This window comes from Gobio gobio (assembly GCF_949357685.1).
Source record: "Gobio gobio genome assembly, chromosome: 17".
Taxonomy (NCBI): Eukaryota; Metazoa; Chordata; class Actinopteri; order Cypriniformes; family Gobionidae; genus Gobio; species Gobio gobio.
The window spans coordinates 46,640,569-46,661,760 of NC_137110.1; the positions used below are offsets into that span (position 1 = coordinate 46,640,569).

Consider the following 21,192-nt stretch of genomic DNA (forward strand, 5'->3'; position numbering starts at 1 on the left):
TTAGATATATTTGAGTGTGTTAAAAGTTATGTTATAATGATATTCTGTGCGTTCACTTGTTTTTAAGACTTTGCTTTCACACTAGCACTTATGTAATAAGATATTATGTAATAATTTGTGTCTTTGGATGTTCTTGGTCACACTACATTATAATGCATTTCTTTGTGGCTCAGAACAAATTGTCTTTATGCATTTCTTGCATTCTTTGCATCTTTTGCAATCCATGTTCTGCAGACAAACAAGAGTGCTTTTCTGTCAGTTTAAAGGCTTTTTGGTGAATCCAAATGGAACACAGTGAAAATGAGTCTTCTCCTCTTTTGTCATTATCTAACTACAGTAGTAAACAGCTTTCACTAGAAGAATTACTTGAAGGAATCCGTAATCAAAACAAGTTTTGAACACTTTAACACAGTGTCTGGAAGCAAACGATGAGCCTGGAAGCATCAAAACTGCACGTTATCATAGCAGTAAAATCTAAATCCTTTTTTTTTTTGTTTAAATCCATTTGTTTCGAAAAAATGTATTGCGTTGCTCTGGAATGAAATAACTCTGGACGTAAGTATTGCTACATACACCAATCAGGCATAACATTATGACAGGTGAAGTGAATAACAATGGTTATCTCTTCATCACGACACCTGTTAGTGGGTGGGATATATTAGGCAGCAAGTGAACATTTTGTCCTCAAAGTTGATGTGTTAGAAGCAGGAAAAATGGGAAAGTGTAAGGATTTGAGCGACTGGGTCAGAGTATCTCCAAAACTGCAGCTCTTGTGGGGTGTTCCCGGTCTGCAGTGGTCAGTCTCTATCAAAAGTGCTCCAAGGAAGGAACAGCGGTGAACCAGCGACAGGGTCATGGGCGGCCAAGGCTCATTGATGCACGTGGGGAGCGAAGGCTGGCCCGTGTGGTCTGATCAAATTGACTTGAGCTCAAATTGCTCAAAGTTAATGCTGGTTCTGATAGAAAGGTGTCAGAATACACTGCACTCAAAAAAAAAGGTTCTATATGGCACTAAAAGTGGTTCTTCGTCGCTATCAGAGGAACAACTTTTGGTGTTATATAGCACCATATCTTAACATGTTCTGTATATGGTAGTGGTGCTATATAGCACCTTAGCAAAAGAACCGCAGAAGAACCACTGAAGCACCAAAATTGGTGCTATATAGCATTTAAAAAGGTTCCCCTATGATTACGAGCCAATAACCACTTTGAGTGCCATATAGAACCTTTTTTTTTTTTTTTTTTTTTTTTTGAGTGTGTGCATCACAGTTTGTTGCGTATGCTGCTGCAAAGCTGCAGACCAGTCTGGGTGCTCATGCTGACCCCTGTCCACCGCCAAAAGCACCAACAGCCTGGGCATGTGAGCAGGATGCACTATGGGAAGAAGGCTAGCCGGCGGAGGCAGTGTGATGCTTTGGGCAATGTTCTGCTGGGAAACCTTGGGTCCTGCCATCCATGTGGATGCTACTTTGACACGTACCACCTATCTAAGCATTGTTGCAGACCATGTACACCCTTTCATGGAAACCGTATTCCCTGGTGGCTTGGTGCCAGATACCACAGCACACCTTCAGGGGTCTAGAGGAGTCCATGCCACAACCAACACAATATTAGAAAGGTGGTCATAATGTCATGACTGAGCGTTGCATATCTAGAAACAAAATATTGAAATATAAATTAAAAGACTAAATGTAAATACATTTGCATTCAAGGTGCACATTCTTGCATTCTTTACTTCTTTTGCAATCCATGCACTGCAGACATGCAAATGTTACTAAATTCCTTTAAATGTGATAAATACAAATACATAAAGATGCAATGGACACTTCCAGTGTAGACCGCTTCACTGATTATAATGGGATTTATTCTTGTCTTTGCTTCTTTTGTCTTCCCTGTCTGCTCTTTTATAGTTTATCTTTAAATGAATCGTCTGGTCAGATGTGGGAATTCATTCGACGCACGACTCTCACAGTGCATTATGGGTATTCTGTAGACGTTGAGCGTGCATCGGTTAAACACTCTACTGTGTTATTGCAGTGCATTGTGGGATAGAATGAGTGCACTCGATAACGTCCACTATGGTTTCGGACACCACTACATAAATGGCTGTCCCCACAAATAGTTCCTTATTTAAAGGCATGGGGGCGATTTCAGACACAGCCCAGACAGCATATAAATAATTCATAACTAAATGAAATATCGAACCCATGTATAGGTATAAATGTGCTTTGTCTTTGCTTCTTTTGTCTTCCCTGTCTGCTCTTTTATAGTTTATCTTTATATGAATCTCTCACAGACACTCTAGCAGTACTTGTGCATTTATTTCCTTAAACAGCCGTACTGTAAATCACCTCTGACATCCGCAGGTCTCGCGAACACGTCTGTCTCTGCACGCTGCCAACTTATTTTCACAGCTCGTGTATTTTATTGACTTTCTCCCCAGTATGCCCTGCTGATGAAGCAAGGCTCTGTGGTTTCTCGCTGAGATCCAAGACCGCAAAAACTGACTCCAAATGATCCCGGATATCATATTTCATTGGATTTTGATTGAGGGTCCTGGGACTTGTTTCCAAAATAAATATTAGCAACTCCGAGCGCACAAAAGACCATGAACATACCACGGCTCTAGACATGCTCGGATCACTTATGGTTCCCTGTACTTCAGAATGATTGGAGCATTGCGTCAGGTGGAAACGTGAAAGGAAGAATTGACACAGTTTTGGCAGATACAGCCTAAAAATCTGGATTTAAAATTACTGGTCTAGGATCTGACAATCCAGTGTATGTGGTGTTCAGAAAACTCCTTTCTTTCCGAGATGTTTTTAGGGCACCGGGACACCATGTGACGGGGACCATCTGGATGATGAACAACATGCTAATAGAAAACAGACGCGAATCATCAGATTTCTCTTTGTGCGCTCGACAGGAAGTCATCGAGGTCAGAAGCTCACAAGCATTTTTTAGGAAAAATGCTCAAAACATCTCAGTCTAGTTTGTTGATGATTGTAAAAAATGTCCTTAGAATTTATATTTTATGACATGTCAGATTCGGGGTGGTTACCCTCAGTAAAATACTGTTAACTTTGCTGTGTTTACTACAGGAAAAACCTTTTCCATTTCCTTTTATTTGATTTTCTATCCTCAAGGCATCATACCAACAGTGTTTCAACAGCTGTAGCTCGCTAACTTATTTAGCATGCCAAAACAAATCTGTCAAACCACACTGGGGTTTTATTCCAAAACTTAGTGCGCTCCCTACATAGGCAGTATTTTAGGACGTCAGACACACTCTTTACGCAAAACGTACCTTCTTTTGTCGAACATATACAGCATACCAATCCCAGAATGCATTGCAGTTAGCTCAAGGATCTCTGTCATGGAAAATATGTATAAACCTTAATTAAACAATTTAATAATCAAATAAGAAGGAATTTATACTGTATGATATTACGCTGTAGCCACATTGGACCAGCGGTTTGGAAAATGGATGACCTGCGCCATCTTCTGGTCAGACGTGGGAATGAATTCGATGCACGACTCTCACAGTGCATTATGGGTATTCTGTAGCCATTGAGCGTGCATCGGGTAAACACTCTACTCTGTTATTGCGGTGCATTGTGGGATTGAATGAGTGCACTCGATAACGTCCACTATGGTTTCGGACACCACTACATAAATGGCTGTCGCCTCAAATAGTGCCCTATTTAGCATAGGGTGCGATTTCAGGCACAGCCCAGATAGTGATCAAACATTCAACAGCATTTAATTAAAAACTGAATGAAATATCGAACCCATGTATAGGAATAAATGTGAATATTTATTTATTTTTTTCTCAGAATGTCTTGCCTGATGTCGTCATATGCAGATTCTAGTCAGAATATGAGTCTGATACTGCCCCATTGGGCTGTGATTATGGGGCGTGTTTCAACCAAACCAGAAAAGAAAATTCCTCTGCACTCAATTGGATAGACCTACAACCAATCAGAGCAACGGAGTAAGTGACGTATGTTGAGCGACGCATAGTTGTCAACAGAACTTAACTGCACGCACGCTGGAGGAAGTAGAAGAAGAAGATGAGTGTTACGATCTTTGCCGGTGTTGATAAAAATAATTTAAAGGGTTACTTCAGCGATTTAGCATTAAGCTTTGTATCAGTAGAAACCCGGTAGTATATTCAAATTATGGTACTTTCCCCACTCATGTCCCCCTGAGACGAGAGAATTATGCATTTTATTTCTGGAAAAAATCCTCAGATGACGCAAATATCGTCATTTTGGGTCATTGGAGGATTTTTTGGCCAGAGGCTAAAAACCACAGCCAGTAGAGGGAGCTGTTCTGCATGTTTTCAACCCTCCCACAGGGGAAAGATCTCACGCACAGAATGTAAATGCGTACGGCCGCTCGGATCGGGCATTCATAACGGGGCGGTGCGGAGCAAAGTGAGTGTTTCAACTTTTCTATGAATTCCTAAGTTTAGCTTCCATATGCAATCTGAAAACGCGCCAGACTGGACACACGCTGAGAATGAATGCCGCACTTACCTCAGATCTTACTTCGCTCTCGTGATGAACGAAATCTGACTCCTGCTGCGTTTGTGCCGTGACTTTCGTTCGGCTCACTCACACTTTATTGAAACTTTTTAAAAAACGCTGCATGCCGTGGAAAGAGTTCAAATGAGTTGTGAATTTAAGTCAGCTTAATATAATTTAAGTTAAAATGACTTGTACACCCAAATGGATTATACTTAAATATTTAAGGCAGCAACTGGTTAAAGGCACAGTATGTAAGTTTCACTGCTATACTGTAAGAAAAAAAAAGTTGCCGCATTACATTTTTAAGTACATTCAACTTGGATGAAACTTGAATAAATTATTTTAAAAAGTTGAAAATTGCTTAACTTAGTTAAAACAATGTAAAAACATATGTTATCATAACTTATTGATCATATATGACAATAACAAAGGCGTAGCTTTATGACGCAGTGACAGAGCTTGGAATCATGGGAGTTGTAGTGTTTACCTCCACAGCCGTTTTTGCTTTAGAGGGTCATCTTTGGTGACAGAACCCGCAGCAAACGATAATGAACAATTGTGGGCCATCACGAATGGGCAAAACAAACGACTGTGGCTTGATAGACGCTACCAGAGATTGATTTTTAGGAGCCGTACTGTTTCAATGGTTTATACCGACCGCTGAAGGTAGGCGTGATTTGATGACGCAATGACACAGGCTGTAAAATTTCAGATTTCTCTAGATTTAAACGTTGGAAACATTTGGGATAATGTAAGTAAACAAGTCAACAAACTATACAACATTGTTCTTGTGATTTGTGGATATTTTAATGTTCTTTAATGTATCTTTTAGTTAAAAAAATTTGTAGAAAGTAGACAGCAAAGCATTTCACTAAGTTTTGGAACAGACTTAATGTCGCAGACAACACCAGAATCTATGTTTAACTCTAATCCCATGACACACGTGTGTGTTTTCTGTGGTAAAGTGTGTGTTTTGTGTTGTCCAGGTGTCTGAGAGGTGCTAAAGGGCCCGAGCACAGCGTGACTGTTGTTTATGTGTGTGAATGAGAGAGTTTGGACTAATAGTGTTTTACTCCAGTGAGTGCAGCTGTCAAACGGTCACTTTAACCCCTGCACAAGAAAGCAAGTGTGCAGGTGAGCGGCCTTCTCAACGCTCCAAACATCTCTCACAGGAAGTCCCAACACTTATGTACTTATGTATAGTAACCTGTCAAGTCTAAAGTCACATGGACACATCTATGTTTGTATTTATTTTAACCCATGTAACGTTTAAAAATGCACTGTTTAACTATCTGTTGTGCGTATCATATACAGTCATATACCTGTTTAGGAGGGAATTTTCTTTAGCATACTCACCCTTTACTTTGACATAAAAAAATATGGAAAACAAAAATTAGGGAGACATTTACTGTTGTTTCTATGAAATAAACAGTTAGTGACACTCTCTCTATCTTTGACTATATACACTCACTTTTTCTCTGAAGTATTTTCCCCCCATTAATTATTTCCACAAACTTTCTTTAATTAAAAATTCTAAGCTTTGAAGCAAACCAACCCACTCCGAGAGAAATCAAAGCATTACAATATTTGATTTGAAGCCAGAAAATATACATCGACAAAGGTACCAGGCTGTGTACTTAGTTTTCTTTGGCAATTTTTTATGATGAAGTTGAACTCGCAGCGCCTGAAAATAAGCTAACTTCTATCAACATAACCAATGTGACAACCTGCTTGCACAGAGAGCGTGCTGGGGACTATTATCAGGCGCTGTGTAATATCATTGTGCCGCTGCACCCATGGTATGGCAGCAAAGTTCCTTGATTATTACGCAGGAATGAGAGTTTAGTTCCAAACCATATGGGCCTAGAAAATCGAAACTTTTCATTTTCCGTCAGTCTTAGTACACGATGTAACTATACACATCACAACATGTAAATAGGAAAAAGTTGGCGTTATTTTGTCACTTATTGAGCAGTAGGCTAGCTGGAGCCGTTTACCTCCAGTCTTTGTGCTAAGCTAGGCTAGCGGTGTGTGTGTCAGACAGAGTTATGGCACGCACGGAGATGAGAATGGTATGTATGGACTTATCTAACTCTGGGGGATACGGTGAATAAGCTAAAGTCCCAAAATATCGGCGTATTCCTTTAATCGTGAAATGTTTTTATCTTATCAATGGAGCTGGCAGCTCTAACAATGGTAATAACCACAAATAGCAGAAAATGCACCACATGATGGAACATGGTGAACTAAAAGATGAATATAACTGCACTGTAAAAAAATATATATTACAAGTTATGACAGCATATTTTTTTACATTGCTTTAACTCATCAAAATAGCAATTTTCAACTAATTTTTTAAATCAGTTTAATGTAATTTGTTGAAATTACTTAAACATCCAAGTTGATTGCACTTAAAAATTTAAGCACTTTAGATTCCGGCCCGGAAAGTACTATGTAAGTATAGAGAAATTACAGCATAATTTTCGGTAATTATAGTGTAACTATAAAGTAAGTAAGTGTAGGTATTAGAGATGCACCGATTGCAATTTTTTTGGCCGATTCCGATTTCCAATTTTTTGTTAGTGAGATCGGCCGATACCGATTTTTGCCGATTCCGATTTTCTTTCTAAGAACTATAATTGACAGCATATACAAACAAAAATCCACTTTTTCTTCAAATAATTTTTTTTATTTATTATGAAATAAATTATTAAACATTACAACAGGATCTTCTCTAATTTAAACAACTCTCAAAAAATAAGTGTTCTGTGCCTGGAAAGAAGTAGAAATAACAAATAACTGAAAAACTATATGTGTAGTTACAGGGTAAGTATGAATCTGCGGGCTGTAAATTAAAGGGGTTCCCTTTCGTTCAGTCACTACGACGTACGTTAGTGACTAACGAATGGGGGTTTCGCCTAGAAGCCAATTACCTTCGAGGTGTTTAACAGCGCCCAATGGCGTGCCAATGCCATGGGCATGCGGAATTTGCATGCGTAACTCCGCCCCACCGCGTGGGTATATAAGGAAGTACGCTGGCAACATCGCATTATGTTTCTGCTTTGGAGCCAAGAGTACCTCTTCACTCCTTCAAGCCTACAACTGAGTCTTTGTCAAGCCTTCGAGATGAGCAGCTTTCCAGAGGAGTTGGATCTACGGCGCGTTCCAGTGATCGCATACTGCCTGCCTGCTGATCTGCGCAGTGGTCCGTCTGACAGCTGGTGTGTGGTCCATGGGCGCTTCGGCGTCTCTGCGAAGCTTTCCTCTCCTAAAAGAGCTTACACGTGGCACGTCCTTTTCAGGATGTCTCGCCCGTGTACTTCTGGGTGTGGCCGGTCGTTGACTTCCTCTGATGGGCACGATCTCTGCTTGGTATGCTTGGGCGTTCAGCATGCTCAAGCAGCGTTCGTGGATGAGTCATGTTCCCACTGCGGGAACATGACCATCGCGGTCCTGCGGTCGAGACTCAAGGATCTTCGTAATGAAGTGAGAGTCCCCTCAACCACACCCCGATCTACCGTGCCCCCCGTGGCCGGTACTTCGGCTGGTGGTCAGGGTGACCTGAGGGTTACGGTGTGGAACAAAGCCCCGACGCTCATGCCTCGGGCCACACCCCCCTCTAGCATTCCGCAACCCGTGAGTGTCCAGGCTGAAATCGCGGGGCCAGCTCCGGCTCCCTCGCGCATTTCGTTTGGCGCTCCGGAGGATGATGCGATGTCGGTCACCGCATCACAAGGTGGGCTCGAGTCCTCTGAGGATGACGACTCGGCTGTGCTGCCGCCTTCGGGCGCGCCAGCATTGCCCGAGTCGGACCCAGAGCTGACAGCCATGTAGGGATGGGCGATATGGACTTAAAAATTGATCCCGATATTTTCTAGTATTTATTGCGATAACGATATCAATGACGATAAATGTAGTATCATTCCCCATGTTTTTGGATACAAGTGAAAGCTGCATGCATTCTTGCGAGTTTCAGAAAAACAAACAATGATCTAAAGTAAAACGTACATGTCATCAAATAGGCTCCTATAATACATAAAAAAATAAAATAAAAAAAAAAATATATATATATATATATATATATATATATATATGTATATATATGTATATGTATATGTATATGTATGTATATGTATATATATATATATATATATATATATATATATATATATATATATATATATATATATATATGTGTGTGTATATATATGTATATATGTATATATATGTATATGTATATATAATTAATTAAAAAAATGTTATGTCAAATTTCACACCAGCCTTTTCAGAAATGGAAAAGTTGCAGATATAATTGTCTTCTGTAAAGGTGCAGGTAATGTTTAAATAGTGCAACTGTGCTGAAAAACATCAGACCATACAAACAATAATAATTAAAATCAATGACAAGTTTTACATGTAAACCGATTCTGTATTTATTCATACACTCATGGTGCAAAAAGTGGTAAAAATAGCAGAAACAGCAAAAGTAATTATCCCAAAAATGTCTTCAGATTACAAAAAAGTTGAAAATAATGATTTAATGATAGAACTTCAGTAATTTGAGTTGATAAGATAATAATACCACGAATTCTTCTACTAATAAAAATAAACTGCACTAAGGAATATTGAGCTTCTGAGTTCATGAATATTAATCACGTTGTCAGCTCTCATTCTAACCGATTTGCTGAAATCAAAACAGGCACCGTAATAGGTGCACACGCCAGCCAATGAGATTCCCGTTTGTGCATTCGTTTCTTCCTGTTCACGAAAGGCTGAATAATTCCAAATAAACGCTATTATTTTACAGGAAAATACAACAAAGGATATTGTTTACATGTAGCACGTCAATTCTGTGTGGTATAAGACTCTCTCGCTCTCTCTTTGAGTGTGTGTAAAACACTGAGCGCTCTCAGTCGCGCGCCTCACACTAGTGTTTAATGTGCGTCAAATGCACTGCGCATTCATTGAGATGAACTGAAATAGTATGCTTTACTGATCGATTGAGACAGAGCGAATCTCTTAAGCGCTCCGTCCAAGTGCTCAGCGAGTGAAAATACATCTGTATGGTTCAGATTGCCCTCAGGTAGCCCCTCGTTTAGTTATGAACTCTTCCGCCATAGTTGTTTTCGCTCTGCACGTGAGATGCGGATTCAGTGCCGCCGCTCCCATTGCGTGGCGCTTAGGGCACCGAGTGGTGCGGGGGGCACCACAAGAAAATTCTCTCTCCAACCCCTGTTCAGCTATACAAATTGACGAACGCAGCCACCATAAAGTAACTGCTTTAAGCATCAAGAGACGGCCAGCGTTGGCACGGTGCGGATGGGTCGCGCTATCAACTAGGCTTTATCGTTATTATCGCGGGAAGTCAAATTCTTATCGTGGGGAGAATTTTTACCGGTATATCGCAAACGATAAGATATCGCCCATCCCTACAGCCATGCTGTCTCGGGCAGCCGCGAGTTAGGGTTAGAGTGGAACCCTCCACCCTGTCCCGAACGCTCGCGGCTCGATGATTGGCTTTTGGGAGCCCGCGCTGACTCATGTCAGTCCCCGCCCCCAATACCTTTCTTTCCCGAGCTGCATGAGGAGATTGCCCGGTCCTGGAAGTCCCCGTTGTCTTCCCGTGACCGGTCTGCAGTCTCCTCCGCCTTCTCCACCCTTGATGGGGCCACGGCCAAAGGGTACACTGGGGTCCCCCAGGTTGAACGTTCTGTTGCGATGCAGCTGTGTCCTCAGAGCGCTTCGACCTGGCGAGGCGATCCTAAGCACCCCTCCAAAGCCTGTCGATTCACATCAACCTTGGTGGCGAAATCGCACAGAGCTGCGGGGCAGGCTGCCGCCTCTTTGCATGCCATGGCGATCCTCCAGGTCTACCAGGCCAGGATCATCAGGGACATGCACGAGGGTGGAGTTGATTCGGGGCTCTTAAATGAGCTGCGTGCCGCCACCGACCTCGCTCTCCGGGCGACAAAGGTGACCGCACGCTCCCTGGGTCAAGTGATGTCCACAAATGTGGTCCAGGAGCGACATTTGTGGCTAAACCTGGCCGATATGCGGGACACCGAGCGAACACGCTTCCTCGATGCCCCCATATCCCAGGCTAGCCTCTTCGGCGGAGCGGTTGAAAACTTCGCCCAACAGTTTTCAACCGCCCAGAAGCAGACTGAGGCTCTAAAACATGTACTGCCCCGGCGGCCAGCTGCTGCCTCCACCCAGCCGCCGGCACAGTCGCCTCAGCCTGCTCGCGCCGAGGACGCCCTCCTAAGGCTCCCGCCCCTCCCACCCGGTCCAAGCAGCAGCCTTCACCCGGGCCGGGTCGCGGAGGAAGCCGTAGGAAGGCGTCCAAGTTCCCTCAGGCCGCCCCGCGCCCCGCTAAACGCCAGGCCAAGCGGCGCTTCTGAGACGGACGGCTCAGGGATGGGAAATTCTTTCGAGGAGATGGTAGCAGGACCACTCCTTCCCCCGGTGGAGGGCCGGGGGAGAATCCTTTGTTTAGCTGCTAGCCCCCGGGTCAGCAGCACCCTAATCTGGTCAAAGAAAGAATTAACACTCCCATCCCTGAGCCCCCAGAGATCGGTGATGTCAGTGTGCGCCACCCACGGGTCCCGCCACTCGCATCCCACTCTGTCGCCAGCCTCCTGGCAGAGCAGACCCCAGTGGAACATGTGTCCTTCCCTGGTCTCCTCTGTCAGGACGCAGCAGTTAACCGCACCCCCACACTGGGACGCCCAACAGCCTCCCTTGTCCGGGTCGGTAACGCTGCATCGCTGCCCCACACCGGGTACGTCTGTAGTCCGAATGACCCCGCTGGTGCAGTTCCTGGGAGCCTGGCTTCAGATTCCAGGGCTGTCCCGCTGGGTCGCGAAGACAGTCAGGCGCGGCTACGCGATTCAGTTCGCGCAGGTTCCTCCCTGTTTCCGGGGAGTCCGCTTTACTATGGTCGGGGCCAATGCCCCTGTCATGCGAGCGGAGGTTGCCACCCTACTGGCGAAGGGTGCGATCGAACCTGTCCCTCCAGCCGAGATGAAGTCCGGGTTTTACAGCCCCTACTTCATTGTACCCAAAAAGACCGGTGGGTTGAGACCAATCCTGGACCTGCGCATCTTGAACCGTTACCTTCACAAGTTTCCGTTCAAGATGTTGACAGCGAAACGCCTTTTCGAATGCGTTCGTCCCGGCGATTGGTTTGCAGCGATCGACCTGAAGGACGCCTACTTTCATGTCTCCATCCTACCTCGACACAGACCGTTCCTACGGTTTGCTTTCGAGGGGCGGGCATACCAGTACGCGGTCCTCCCATTCGGGCTATCTCTGTCCCCTCGCGTCTTTACGAAGATTGCCGAGGCAGCCCTTGCGCCCCTACGGCAGCACGGGGTTCGCATCCTGAACTACCTCGACGACTGGCTCATACTGAGTCACTCTCGAGAGCAGGTTTGCGAACACAGAGATCTGGTTCTCCACCATTTAGCCTGTCTGGGCCTTCTGGTCAACTGGGAGAAGAGCAAACTCAGCCCCGTGCAGAGGATCTCTTTTCTCGGTATGGAGATCGACTCGGTCGCCATGTGCGCGCAGCTTACGAGCGAGCGCGCGCAGTCTCTGCTGTCTTGCCTCCGTCAAATCGAGAGCAAGAGTGCGGTTCCACTGAAACATTTTCAGAGGCTCCTGGGGCATATGGCATCTGCAGCCGCGGTAACGCCGCTCGGATTGCTACATATGAGACCGCTTCAGCACTGGCTTCGCGATCGAGTCCCGAGATGGGCATGGCGGTCTGGCACGCTCCGGGTCCAAATAACCCGGGCCTGCTTACAGACACTCACTCCATGGTCGAACCTCAGTTTTCTACGGACCGGCGTGTCCTTAGAACGAGTTTCCAGGCATGTTGTTGTATCAACGGATGCCTCCTCCACGGGCTGGGGTGCCATGTGCAATGGACAAGCAGCCGCGGGCTCCTGGACAGGACCCCAGCGCCTTCTGCATGTCAATTGCCTCGAGTTGCTGGCAGTACTGTTCGCCCTGCACCGCTTCCGAGCGTTGCTGAGGGGTCAACACGTACTTGTCCGGACAGACAACACGGCCACTGTAGCGTACATCAACCACCAGGGCGGTCTACGCTCCCGCCGTATGTCTCAACTCGCCCGCCATCTCGTTTTATGGAGTCAGAAGCACCTGAGGTCCCTTCGTGCTATCCACATCCCGGGAGAACTGAACCGTGCAGCCGACGAGCTCTCATGGATTCAGCCACTTCCTGGAGTATGGAGACTCCATCCCCAGACGGTCCAGCTGATTTGGGAACAGTTCGGCGACGCACAGGTAGATCTGTTTGCCTCCCACGACTCTTCCCACTGCAGCCTGTACTATTCCCTGACCGAGGGCACGCTCGGCACGGATGCACTGGCGCACAGCTGGCCCCAGGGCCTACGCTTATATGCGTTTCCCCCAGTGAGCCTTCTCGCACGAGTACTGTGCAAGATCAGGGAGGACAAGGAGCAGGTCTTGTTGGTCGCCCCGTATTGGCACGGCCAGACCTGGTTCTCAGAACTGCTACTCCTTGCGACAGCCCCTCCCTGGCCTATCCCTCTGAGACCGGACCTCCTCTCTCAGAGACGGGGCACCCTATGGCACCCGCGTCTAGCGCTCTGGAAGCTCCACGTGTGGCTTCTAGACGGGATGCGGCAGGTTTGAGTGGCCTGCCCCCTACGGTGGCTGCCACCATCACTTCCGCTAGGGCAGAGTCTACACGACACCTCTATGCGTTGAAGTGGAACCTCTTCGTCACCTGGTGCTCTTCCCGCCAAGAAGACCCCTGGAATTGCCCGATCGGGTCCGTGCTTGAGTTTCTCCTAGAGGGGCTGGAGCGAAGGCTGTCTCCCTCCACCCTGAAAGTGTATGTGGCTGCAATATCTGCCCATCACGACCTCTTGGGAGACAAAAAGGTAAGTCAGCATGACCTGATCATCAGGTTCCTGAGGGGGGCGAGGAGACTGAATCCTCCTCGATCTCCTCTCGTTCCCTCTTGGGACCTTTCAGTAGTCCTAAGTGCTCTGCAGAGGCCTCCCTTTGAGCGTTTGCGGTCGGTTGATATTAAGTTCCTGTCGATGAAGACGGCTCTGCTGACCGCATTGGCCTCTCTTAAGAGGGTCGGGGACCTGCAGGCTTTTTCAGTTGACGAAGCGTGCCTAGAATTCGGGCCGGCTAACTCTCACGTGTCCTTGAGACCCCGGCCTGGATATGTGCCCAAGGTTCCTACCACTCCCTTCAGAGATCAGGTAGTGAACCTGCAAGCGCTGCCTTTGGAGGAGGCAGACCCAGCCTTGGCATTACTCTGTCCAGTACGCGCTCTCCGCGCTTACGTAGACATGACGCAGTGTTTCAGGACCTCAGACCAGCTCTTTGTCTGTTATGGTGGAGAGCGGAAGGGAAGAGCTCTCTCAAAGCAGAGGTTGTCTCACTGGATAGTGGACACCATTGTTTTGGCTTACCAGCAGCAAGGTCGACCATGTCCCCTTGGTGTGAGGGCACACTCCACCCGTAGTGTGGCCTCCTCTTGGGCTCTAGCGCATGGCGCCTCGCTAACAGACATCTGCAGAGCTGTTTACTTAAAAAATTTGAGGAAAGTGGTTGCCCTAAAAAATTTAAGTAATGATTACTTGATAAACTTGAGTTAAATTTATTTAAAGATATTAGTCGTTCTAATAACTATTTTAAGTTGAATAGACTAAATACTTTAATTTTAAGTAATACCGCTGTTTAATTACTTCACTTATCTTTTTAATTGCATTAAGTTGTTCTTACTTAATGTTCTTAATGTCTGATCATTTCTGTATTTTCTTTGATATATCAATCTCTACTGCCATTGAAACCAGATCTGTCTCTATCAAAAAGAGATGCTTAAATGAGAACACTAGTGTGCTGTTTATGAAGGCTATATCTCTAACACCAAGCATATCTGCAGACTCTGTTGATTTTCTCCTTGACTCTTTTAACTCAAAAGTTAAGGGTGTAATTGATGATATTGCTCCTGTAAAAGCCAGGAAAAAGAGTGGCAAACAAAAAGCACCTTGGAGAAACTCAACAGAAGTGCAATTAATGAAAAGACAATGCAGGAAATCGGAACGCATGTGGCGAAAGACAAAACTTGTAGTCCATTATAAGATCTATAAAGACAGTCTTCGTGCTTTCAATGTGGAACTAGGCAAAGCTAGACAGACCTTCTTTTCAAATATTATAAACAGAAACATAAACAACACGCGCACTCTTTTTGCTACTGTAGAGAGACTAACAAACCCCCCGAGTCACATTCCCAGTGAAATGCTCTCAGACAGCAAATGCAGTGAGTTTGCTTCCTTCTTCTCCGAGAAAATCATTAATATCAGAAATGCGATCAGCACATCGTTTAGTTGCTCTGAGGTGAATCAGATCAGACCACAGCCTCAGAAAGTTACTATGACTGATTTCGAAGCAATTGATGGTAAAATTTTAGAAGAAACAGTACAGCACCTTAAAACATCAACCTGCGCCCTTGACACACTCCCCACTTCTTTTTTCAAAAGTGTGTTTAACTGTTTAGAAGCAGATCTCCTAGAAGTGGTAAACGCCTCACTTCTTTCTGGGACTTTTCCAAACTCCCTTAAAACCGCAGTAGTTAAGCCTCTCCTGAAAAAGAGAAATCTGGATAACTCCATATTGAGCAACTACAGACCAATCTCAAATCTCCCCTTCATAGGCAAGATCATTGAAAAAGTTGTTTTCAGTCAGCTGAACAAATTCTTAAGCTCAAACGGATACTTTGACAATTTTCAATCTGGTTTCCGACCGCATCACAGCACAGAGACGGCCCTCATTAAGATAATAAATGATATTCGCCTCAATACAGATACAGGCAAAACATCAATTCTGGTACTACTGGACCTCAGTGCTGCATTCGACACTGTTGACCACAACATACTTCTTGACAGGCTAGAAAATTGGGTTGGGCTTTCTGGAATGGTCATCAAATGGTTCAGGTCATACTTAGAAGGGAGAGGTTATTATGTGAGTATAGATGACCATAAGTCTGAGTGGACATCCATGACATGCGGAGTCCCACAAGGGTCAATTCTTGCACCACTCCTATTCAACCTGTACATGCTGCCACTCAGCCAAATAATGAAAAATAACAAAATGGCTTACCACAGCTATGCTGACGACACCCAGATCTACTTAGCCATATCACCTAATGACTACAGCCCCATTGACTCTCTATGTAAATGCATTGATGAAGTTAACAGTTGGATGTGCCAAAACTTTCTTCAGTTAAACAAAGACAAAACTGAAATTACTACATTTGGAAACAAAGATGAAATTCTGAAGGTGAATGCATATCTTGAGGCTAAAGGCCTGAAATCAAAAAATCAAGTCAGGAATCTTGGTGTGATTTTGGAGTCAGACCTGAGTTTCAATAGTCATGTCAAAGCAATAACTAAATCCGCTTACTATCATCTCAAAAATATATCAAGAATTAGATGCTTTGTTTCCAGGCAAGACTTAGAGAAACTCGTTCATGCTTTTATTACCAGTAGGGTGGACTATTGTAATGGTCTTCTCACCGGCCTTCCCAAAAAGACCATTAGACAGCTGCAGCTCATACAGAACGCTGCTGCCCAGGATCCTGAGCCGAACCAGAAAACATGACCATATCACACCAGTCCTCAGATCTTTACACTGGCTTCCAGTTACATTTAGGATCGATTTTAAAGTGCTATTACTTGTATATAAATCACTCAATGACCTAGGACCTCAATACATTGCAGATATGCTGATTAAATACAAACCCAACAGATCACTCAGATCATCAGGATCAAGTCAATTAGAAATACCAAGGGTTCACTCAAAGCAAGGAGAGTCTGCTTTTAGCTATTATGCCAGCCGTAGCTGGAACCAGCTTCCTGAACAGATCAGATGTGCTCCAACAGTAGCCACTTTCAAATCCAGACTCAAAACACATCTGTTTAGCTGTGCATTTACTGAATGAGCTGTGCCACTGTACGTGCTGTCCGAACTGCTTGCATTTTAATTTATATGCTTAAATTTAACCCTGTTTTTATTTTTATTTTTAATTATACTCTTTATTTTTATCTTTCAATATTTTCTTTATTTTTTATTTCTTTAAATTCCTATTATAACTGTAATATTTTTATTTCATTTCTGTGTAAAGCACTTTGAATTGCCACTGTGTATGAAATGTGCTATACAAATAAACTTGCCTTGCCTTGCCTTACTTAAACCGTTTAAGTTTTGTCAACTTAATTCTATCTGGGATCTGAGGAAGTGTACTCCCAGAGTGCATTGTGGCATGAATAAATTAATTGCTTCGTTTTACTATTTTTGCCTTTATTTTACTATTTGTCTTTTGTCAGTATAACCCCAATAATGACAGCAAGTAAAATAGTAAAGGTCGTATTAATAATAAAAAAAAAAAAAAAAAAAAAAAAATCCTTGTTACCATTGTTGTGTTTTGCATGCTGAATGTTGAAGTGTGTGTGTGACACACTCGAGCATGGTCAAATGATATTGTGACAAACATAGAGGGATTATATCAACTCAATTAAAAGGTTATGCCATAAATATTAGCAAAACAAATGTTAAAAGGTCATTATTTGACATGAAAAATAGTTATGTTCTATATCATTAATGGACAAATATTATATATATATATATATATATATATATATATATATATATATATATATATATATATATATATATATATATATATATATATATATATATATATATATATATATATATATACTTATACATATACTTATACATATATATGTATATATATATACATATACATATACTTATACATATATATATATATACATATACATATACTTATACATATATATATATATATATATATATATTACTTCCCTTGTTTTGAAATCAATTTCTTGTTGCATTGCTGCATTAATAGGAAGTTAATTACTATAATATGAATGAAGTTCCAAGTGTCCAACCAAAGGGAACACTAATCACAATTATGGTGAGAAGAAGTGGAGGAAATGAGTGATAAGTCTAGAAAAAATTGCCCGCCTTAAAAACCCTTTGCCCGCTTGTTTTTTTGCTTTGGCAAAATGGTACTCAAACCAGTCAAGTAATGTTTACTTGAGTTTTCTAAGTAACGAAGGCATAGCATGCAAATAGTTCAGATTACTTACTTGTTTTAAGTAAGGTCAACAAATTATTGGACATTAAGTAAAGTTTACTAAAAAAGTCTTAGTAAGAACAACTGTTGGATTTTACAGTGTAGGCGAAACCCCCATTCGTTAGTCACTAACGTACGTCTCCGTTCCCTCCTCAGGGAACGAGGGTTACACCGTAACACGTACGTAACCGAGACGTTCTTGTTCCCCTCTTGTTTCGTGTTGTTACAGGGTAAGTACAATAAACAACACATTCAAAATCTGATATCACTCGGAAATATTTATTTGGAAAAACAACTTAATCCAAAACAGATTTGACACTTCTTATTCATTTTTTAAAAATAAACTTTTCATTTCAAATAATAACATCCGGACAGAAAGAGGCACGTTTTGTCCCTTTTTTGCTTCTCTTGCTTGTCTTCCTCTTCTTCTTTATCATTATTTCCACTTATGGATCCTAAGAGGAATCCCAGGTCTTTTGATATTTTGTTTATTAAAATAAAAAGTACACCAAGAAATGCTCTCATAATTTACTAATCTTTTCGCATTCGATCAGCTGTTACCAGCGCGTGCATGAGTAAAGAAGCCTCAAGCTCTCATGACGTTCTAGTTTGTTTCTCATTGCTATTATCATATATTGTGTTATTGTTTGTATACTGTTGTGAGCATTAAAACAATAAAAACCGACAGCATCCGCATGATGTAAGTGTTGTAAATCTGTTTTAAAAAATTAGTTTTTTAAATAAAGGTTTCCGAGTGATATCAGATTGTGTACATGTTTCTATTGTACTTACCCTGTAACTACATGAAACAAGAGGGGAACAAGCACCACTTTAATTTACAGCCTGTAGATTCATACTTACCCTGTAACTACATGAAACAAGAAGGGAAAAAAATTTACAGCCCGCAGATTCATACTTACCCTGTAACTACATGTATAATTACCCCTTAATTAAAACATACTTGCACTATAAATAATGTGTTAATTTTCCTGATAGTTACCGCTTTATTCCCCCAATATTACATAATGTTCCCTTACGTACTTACTTTAGAGTTACACTATAATTACCGAAAATTATGCTGTAAATTCTCTTTACTTACGCAGTACTTTCCGGGCTGTAATCTAAAGCGTTACCGCAACTTTTTTTTAAAGTGTGATGATATAATCTAAAGGAGAGTACAGTGATTTCTGCTTAGCAGGTTCATATTCATATAGGCATGAACTCCTAAGGTATGTGTGAAACTTGCCTTAAAACACACCTCGCTCTGGTCTCCAGTACCTGTCACGTTGTAAATTATTGGAGTATCAGAGATTAAACACACCTGCCTTACTCAAATACAACACAACATAAAGCTTATGGAGGCTGTTCAACTCTCAGCCAAACACCATCATTCATTCAGAGAGGCATAACAAACCAAACGCTATAGAGACACCGCAGAATATGTGCTGGAAACTGGGTCATGCAGATCTGTCAGAGATCAAGTTGAGAATCTCAACAGTGCAGTGCAAAAATCTGCTGTGTTTGACATTGAAACATTGACATAACATACTTAATATTATTCTACTATTAGATATTGTGGCGCCAAGACTAGAATCAATGGAATTTCTTTAACTAATCACGTTTTAGTTGACAAACTTCAAAAAAATATTGAAAACGAACAAAATAAGTTCTAAGAGCTTTTTGCTAACGTTTGCTAAAATCTTGGTTATGGGGACGTTAAGGGAACATTTCATTTTATAATTTTGCAAACATTATGGGAACATTACTTTTGAATGTTCTCTGAACGTTCTGGAACAAGTAAACATTAAAAAAATGTTACACGAAACGTTTCAGAAAAAATAACGACGTATAAATGTTTTTGTTTTGAAACGACACTATTAAAGACCAGATCATTTTGAACAAACGTTTTATTAATGTTACTGGAAGAACGTTTGTTCATAACTTTGAGAGAACCTTGCCAGAACGTTCTGAGAACGTCCCTGTTAGTTTGGCAAAGAAGCTTTTGCAGAAACAAAAGGATTTTCTTAGTGTGAAAAGTTCATTTAGTTAACTTTATGCTAAATAAATGTTAATGCCCCTACGGGTCACCAGTCAGCTCTAGCTCAGTACTCCAGTTATCAGCAGTTCAGTAGGTCAGTGGCACAACAACACAAATGGTGTGTGTAAAAGCTGAAATGAACGAGTCTTATTTACCATCTTGACGACAGAGTCTCGGCTACTGAGTTGTCATCCTAAAATCTGTCACTCCAACAAAGAAAAATTCCAGCTTTAGTTCTGGAGATGTAATGGCAGCAGTCCCATGATGTCTTACATCCAGAGGTGCTTCCATGGTGTCCGGTTTGGAAAGGCATGTAGATTTGGGCCACGGTGGATTACAGCCATTGTTTAGTAAGTTTTTGCAAGTTTGTACAAGAGTACGACGTCTGCTGAGAAATGCAAAGTGTCAAGCGGTCTGTCGTCGGGCTCACTGTGCCGTTTTGTCTTGACTGTAAAGTGCTTGAGAGAGAGAGAGAGAGCAAGTAAAGGGTCGGAGAAGAGGAGGAGGAGGTCTTTCTTTCAGAGGAAATCCCCTGAAGGCTTTTCATACTTTTCTCAGTGGCAAATCAGGACCTCCCTTCACACACACACACACACACACACACACACACACACACGCACGCACGCACGCACACACATGGTCAAACAAAGAGACCACTAAAAGCCTCCCTGAATTCTTTCATTTCCTTTGTACAGTTCAGTTTCTTTTCGTTTAAACACTTCAGAGAGAGGGAGAGGCAGAAATAGAGGAGGAGAGACTCTTGGAATGTGTAGATACACAAACACCTGAATATTATTCACAGACGCTCTCAAGAGGAGACTGACGAATGAAAAACACTGATGGCTTCTTAGAAGGAATGTCCATCTCACACACACACAATCTTTCTCTTTCACAAATGAAGCCAGACTTTTAACTATCAGCATAAAGTTTGTTCTTCTTTGCAGCCTGTCTGTCGCTCTGTCTGTCATCCGTTCTGTCTGTCACTCTCAAGAGGAGACTGATAAATGAAAAACAGCTATCTATCCATCTATATCTACCTACCTATTTATCTGTCGTTCATTCTGTCTCCGTCGTTCCTTCTGTGTTTGTCATTCGTTCTGTCTGTTGTTCGTTCTGTCTCTGTTGTTTGTTTGTTTATTCTGTCGTTCGTTTTGTCTGTCTGTCATTCATTCTGTCTATTGGTCGTTCGTTCTATCTGTCATTCGTTCTGTCTGTTGTTCGTTCGGTCTCTGTCATTCGTTCTGTCTGTTGTTCGTTCGCTCTGTCTGTCGTTCGTTCTGTCTGTTGTTCGTTCTGTCTGTCATTCATTCTGTCTGTCGTGCGTTCTGTCTGTTGGTTCTGTCTGTTGTTTGTTCTGTCTGTTGTTTGTTCATTTTATTTGTCGTTCGTTCTGCCTGTTTGTTCTGTCTGTTGTTTGTTTGCTCTCTGTCGTT

At 42.7% G+C, this 21,192-nt stretch overlaps 1 protein-coding gene across 1 annotated transcript in view; it reads right to left on the reverse strand.

The window, feature by feature from the left end:
• The window catches only part of quob (quattro b), a 70,411-nt gene extending 49,939 nt beyond the window's left edge, over positions 1–20,472 (reverse strand). Inside the window, exon 1 of the mRNA XM_079841139.1 lies at positions 19,915–20,472. Coding sequence (XP_079697265.1) covers positions 19,915–19,917 — 3 coding nt within the window. The 5' untranslated portion in view covers positions 19,918–20,472. The remainder of the gene's footprint in view (positions 1–19,914) is intronic.
• Positions 20,473–21,192: the final 720 nt, after the last annotated feature.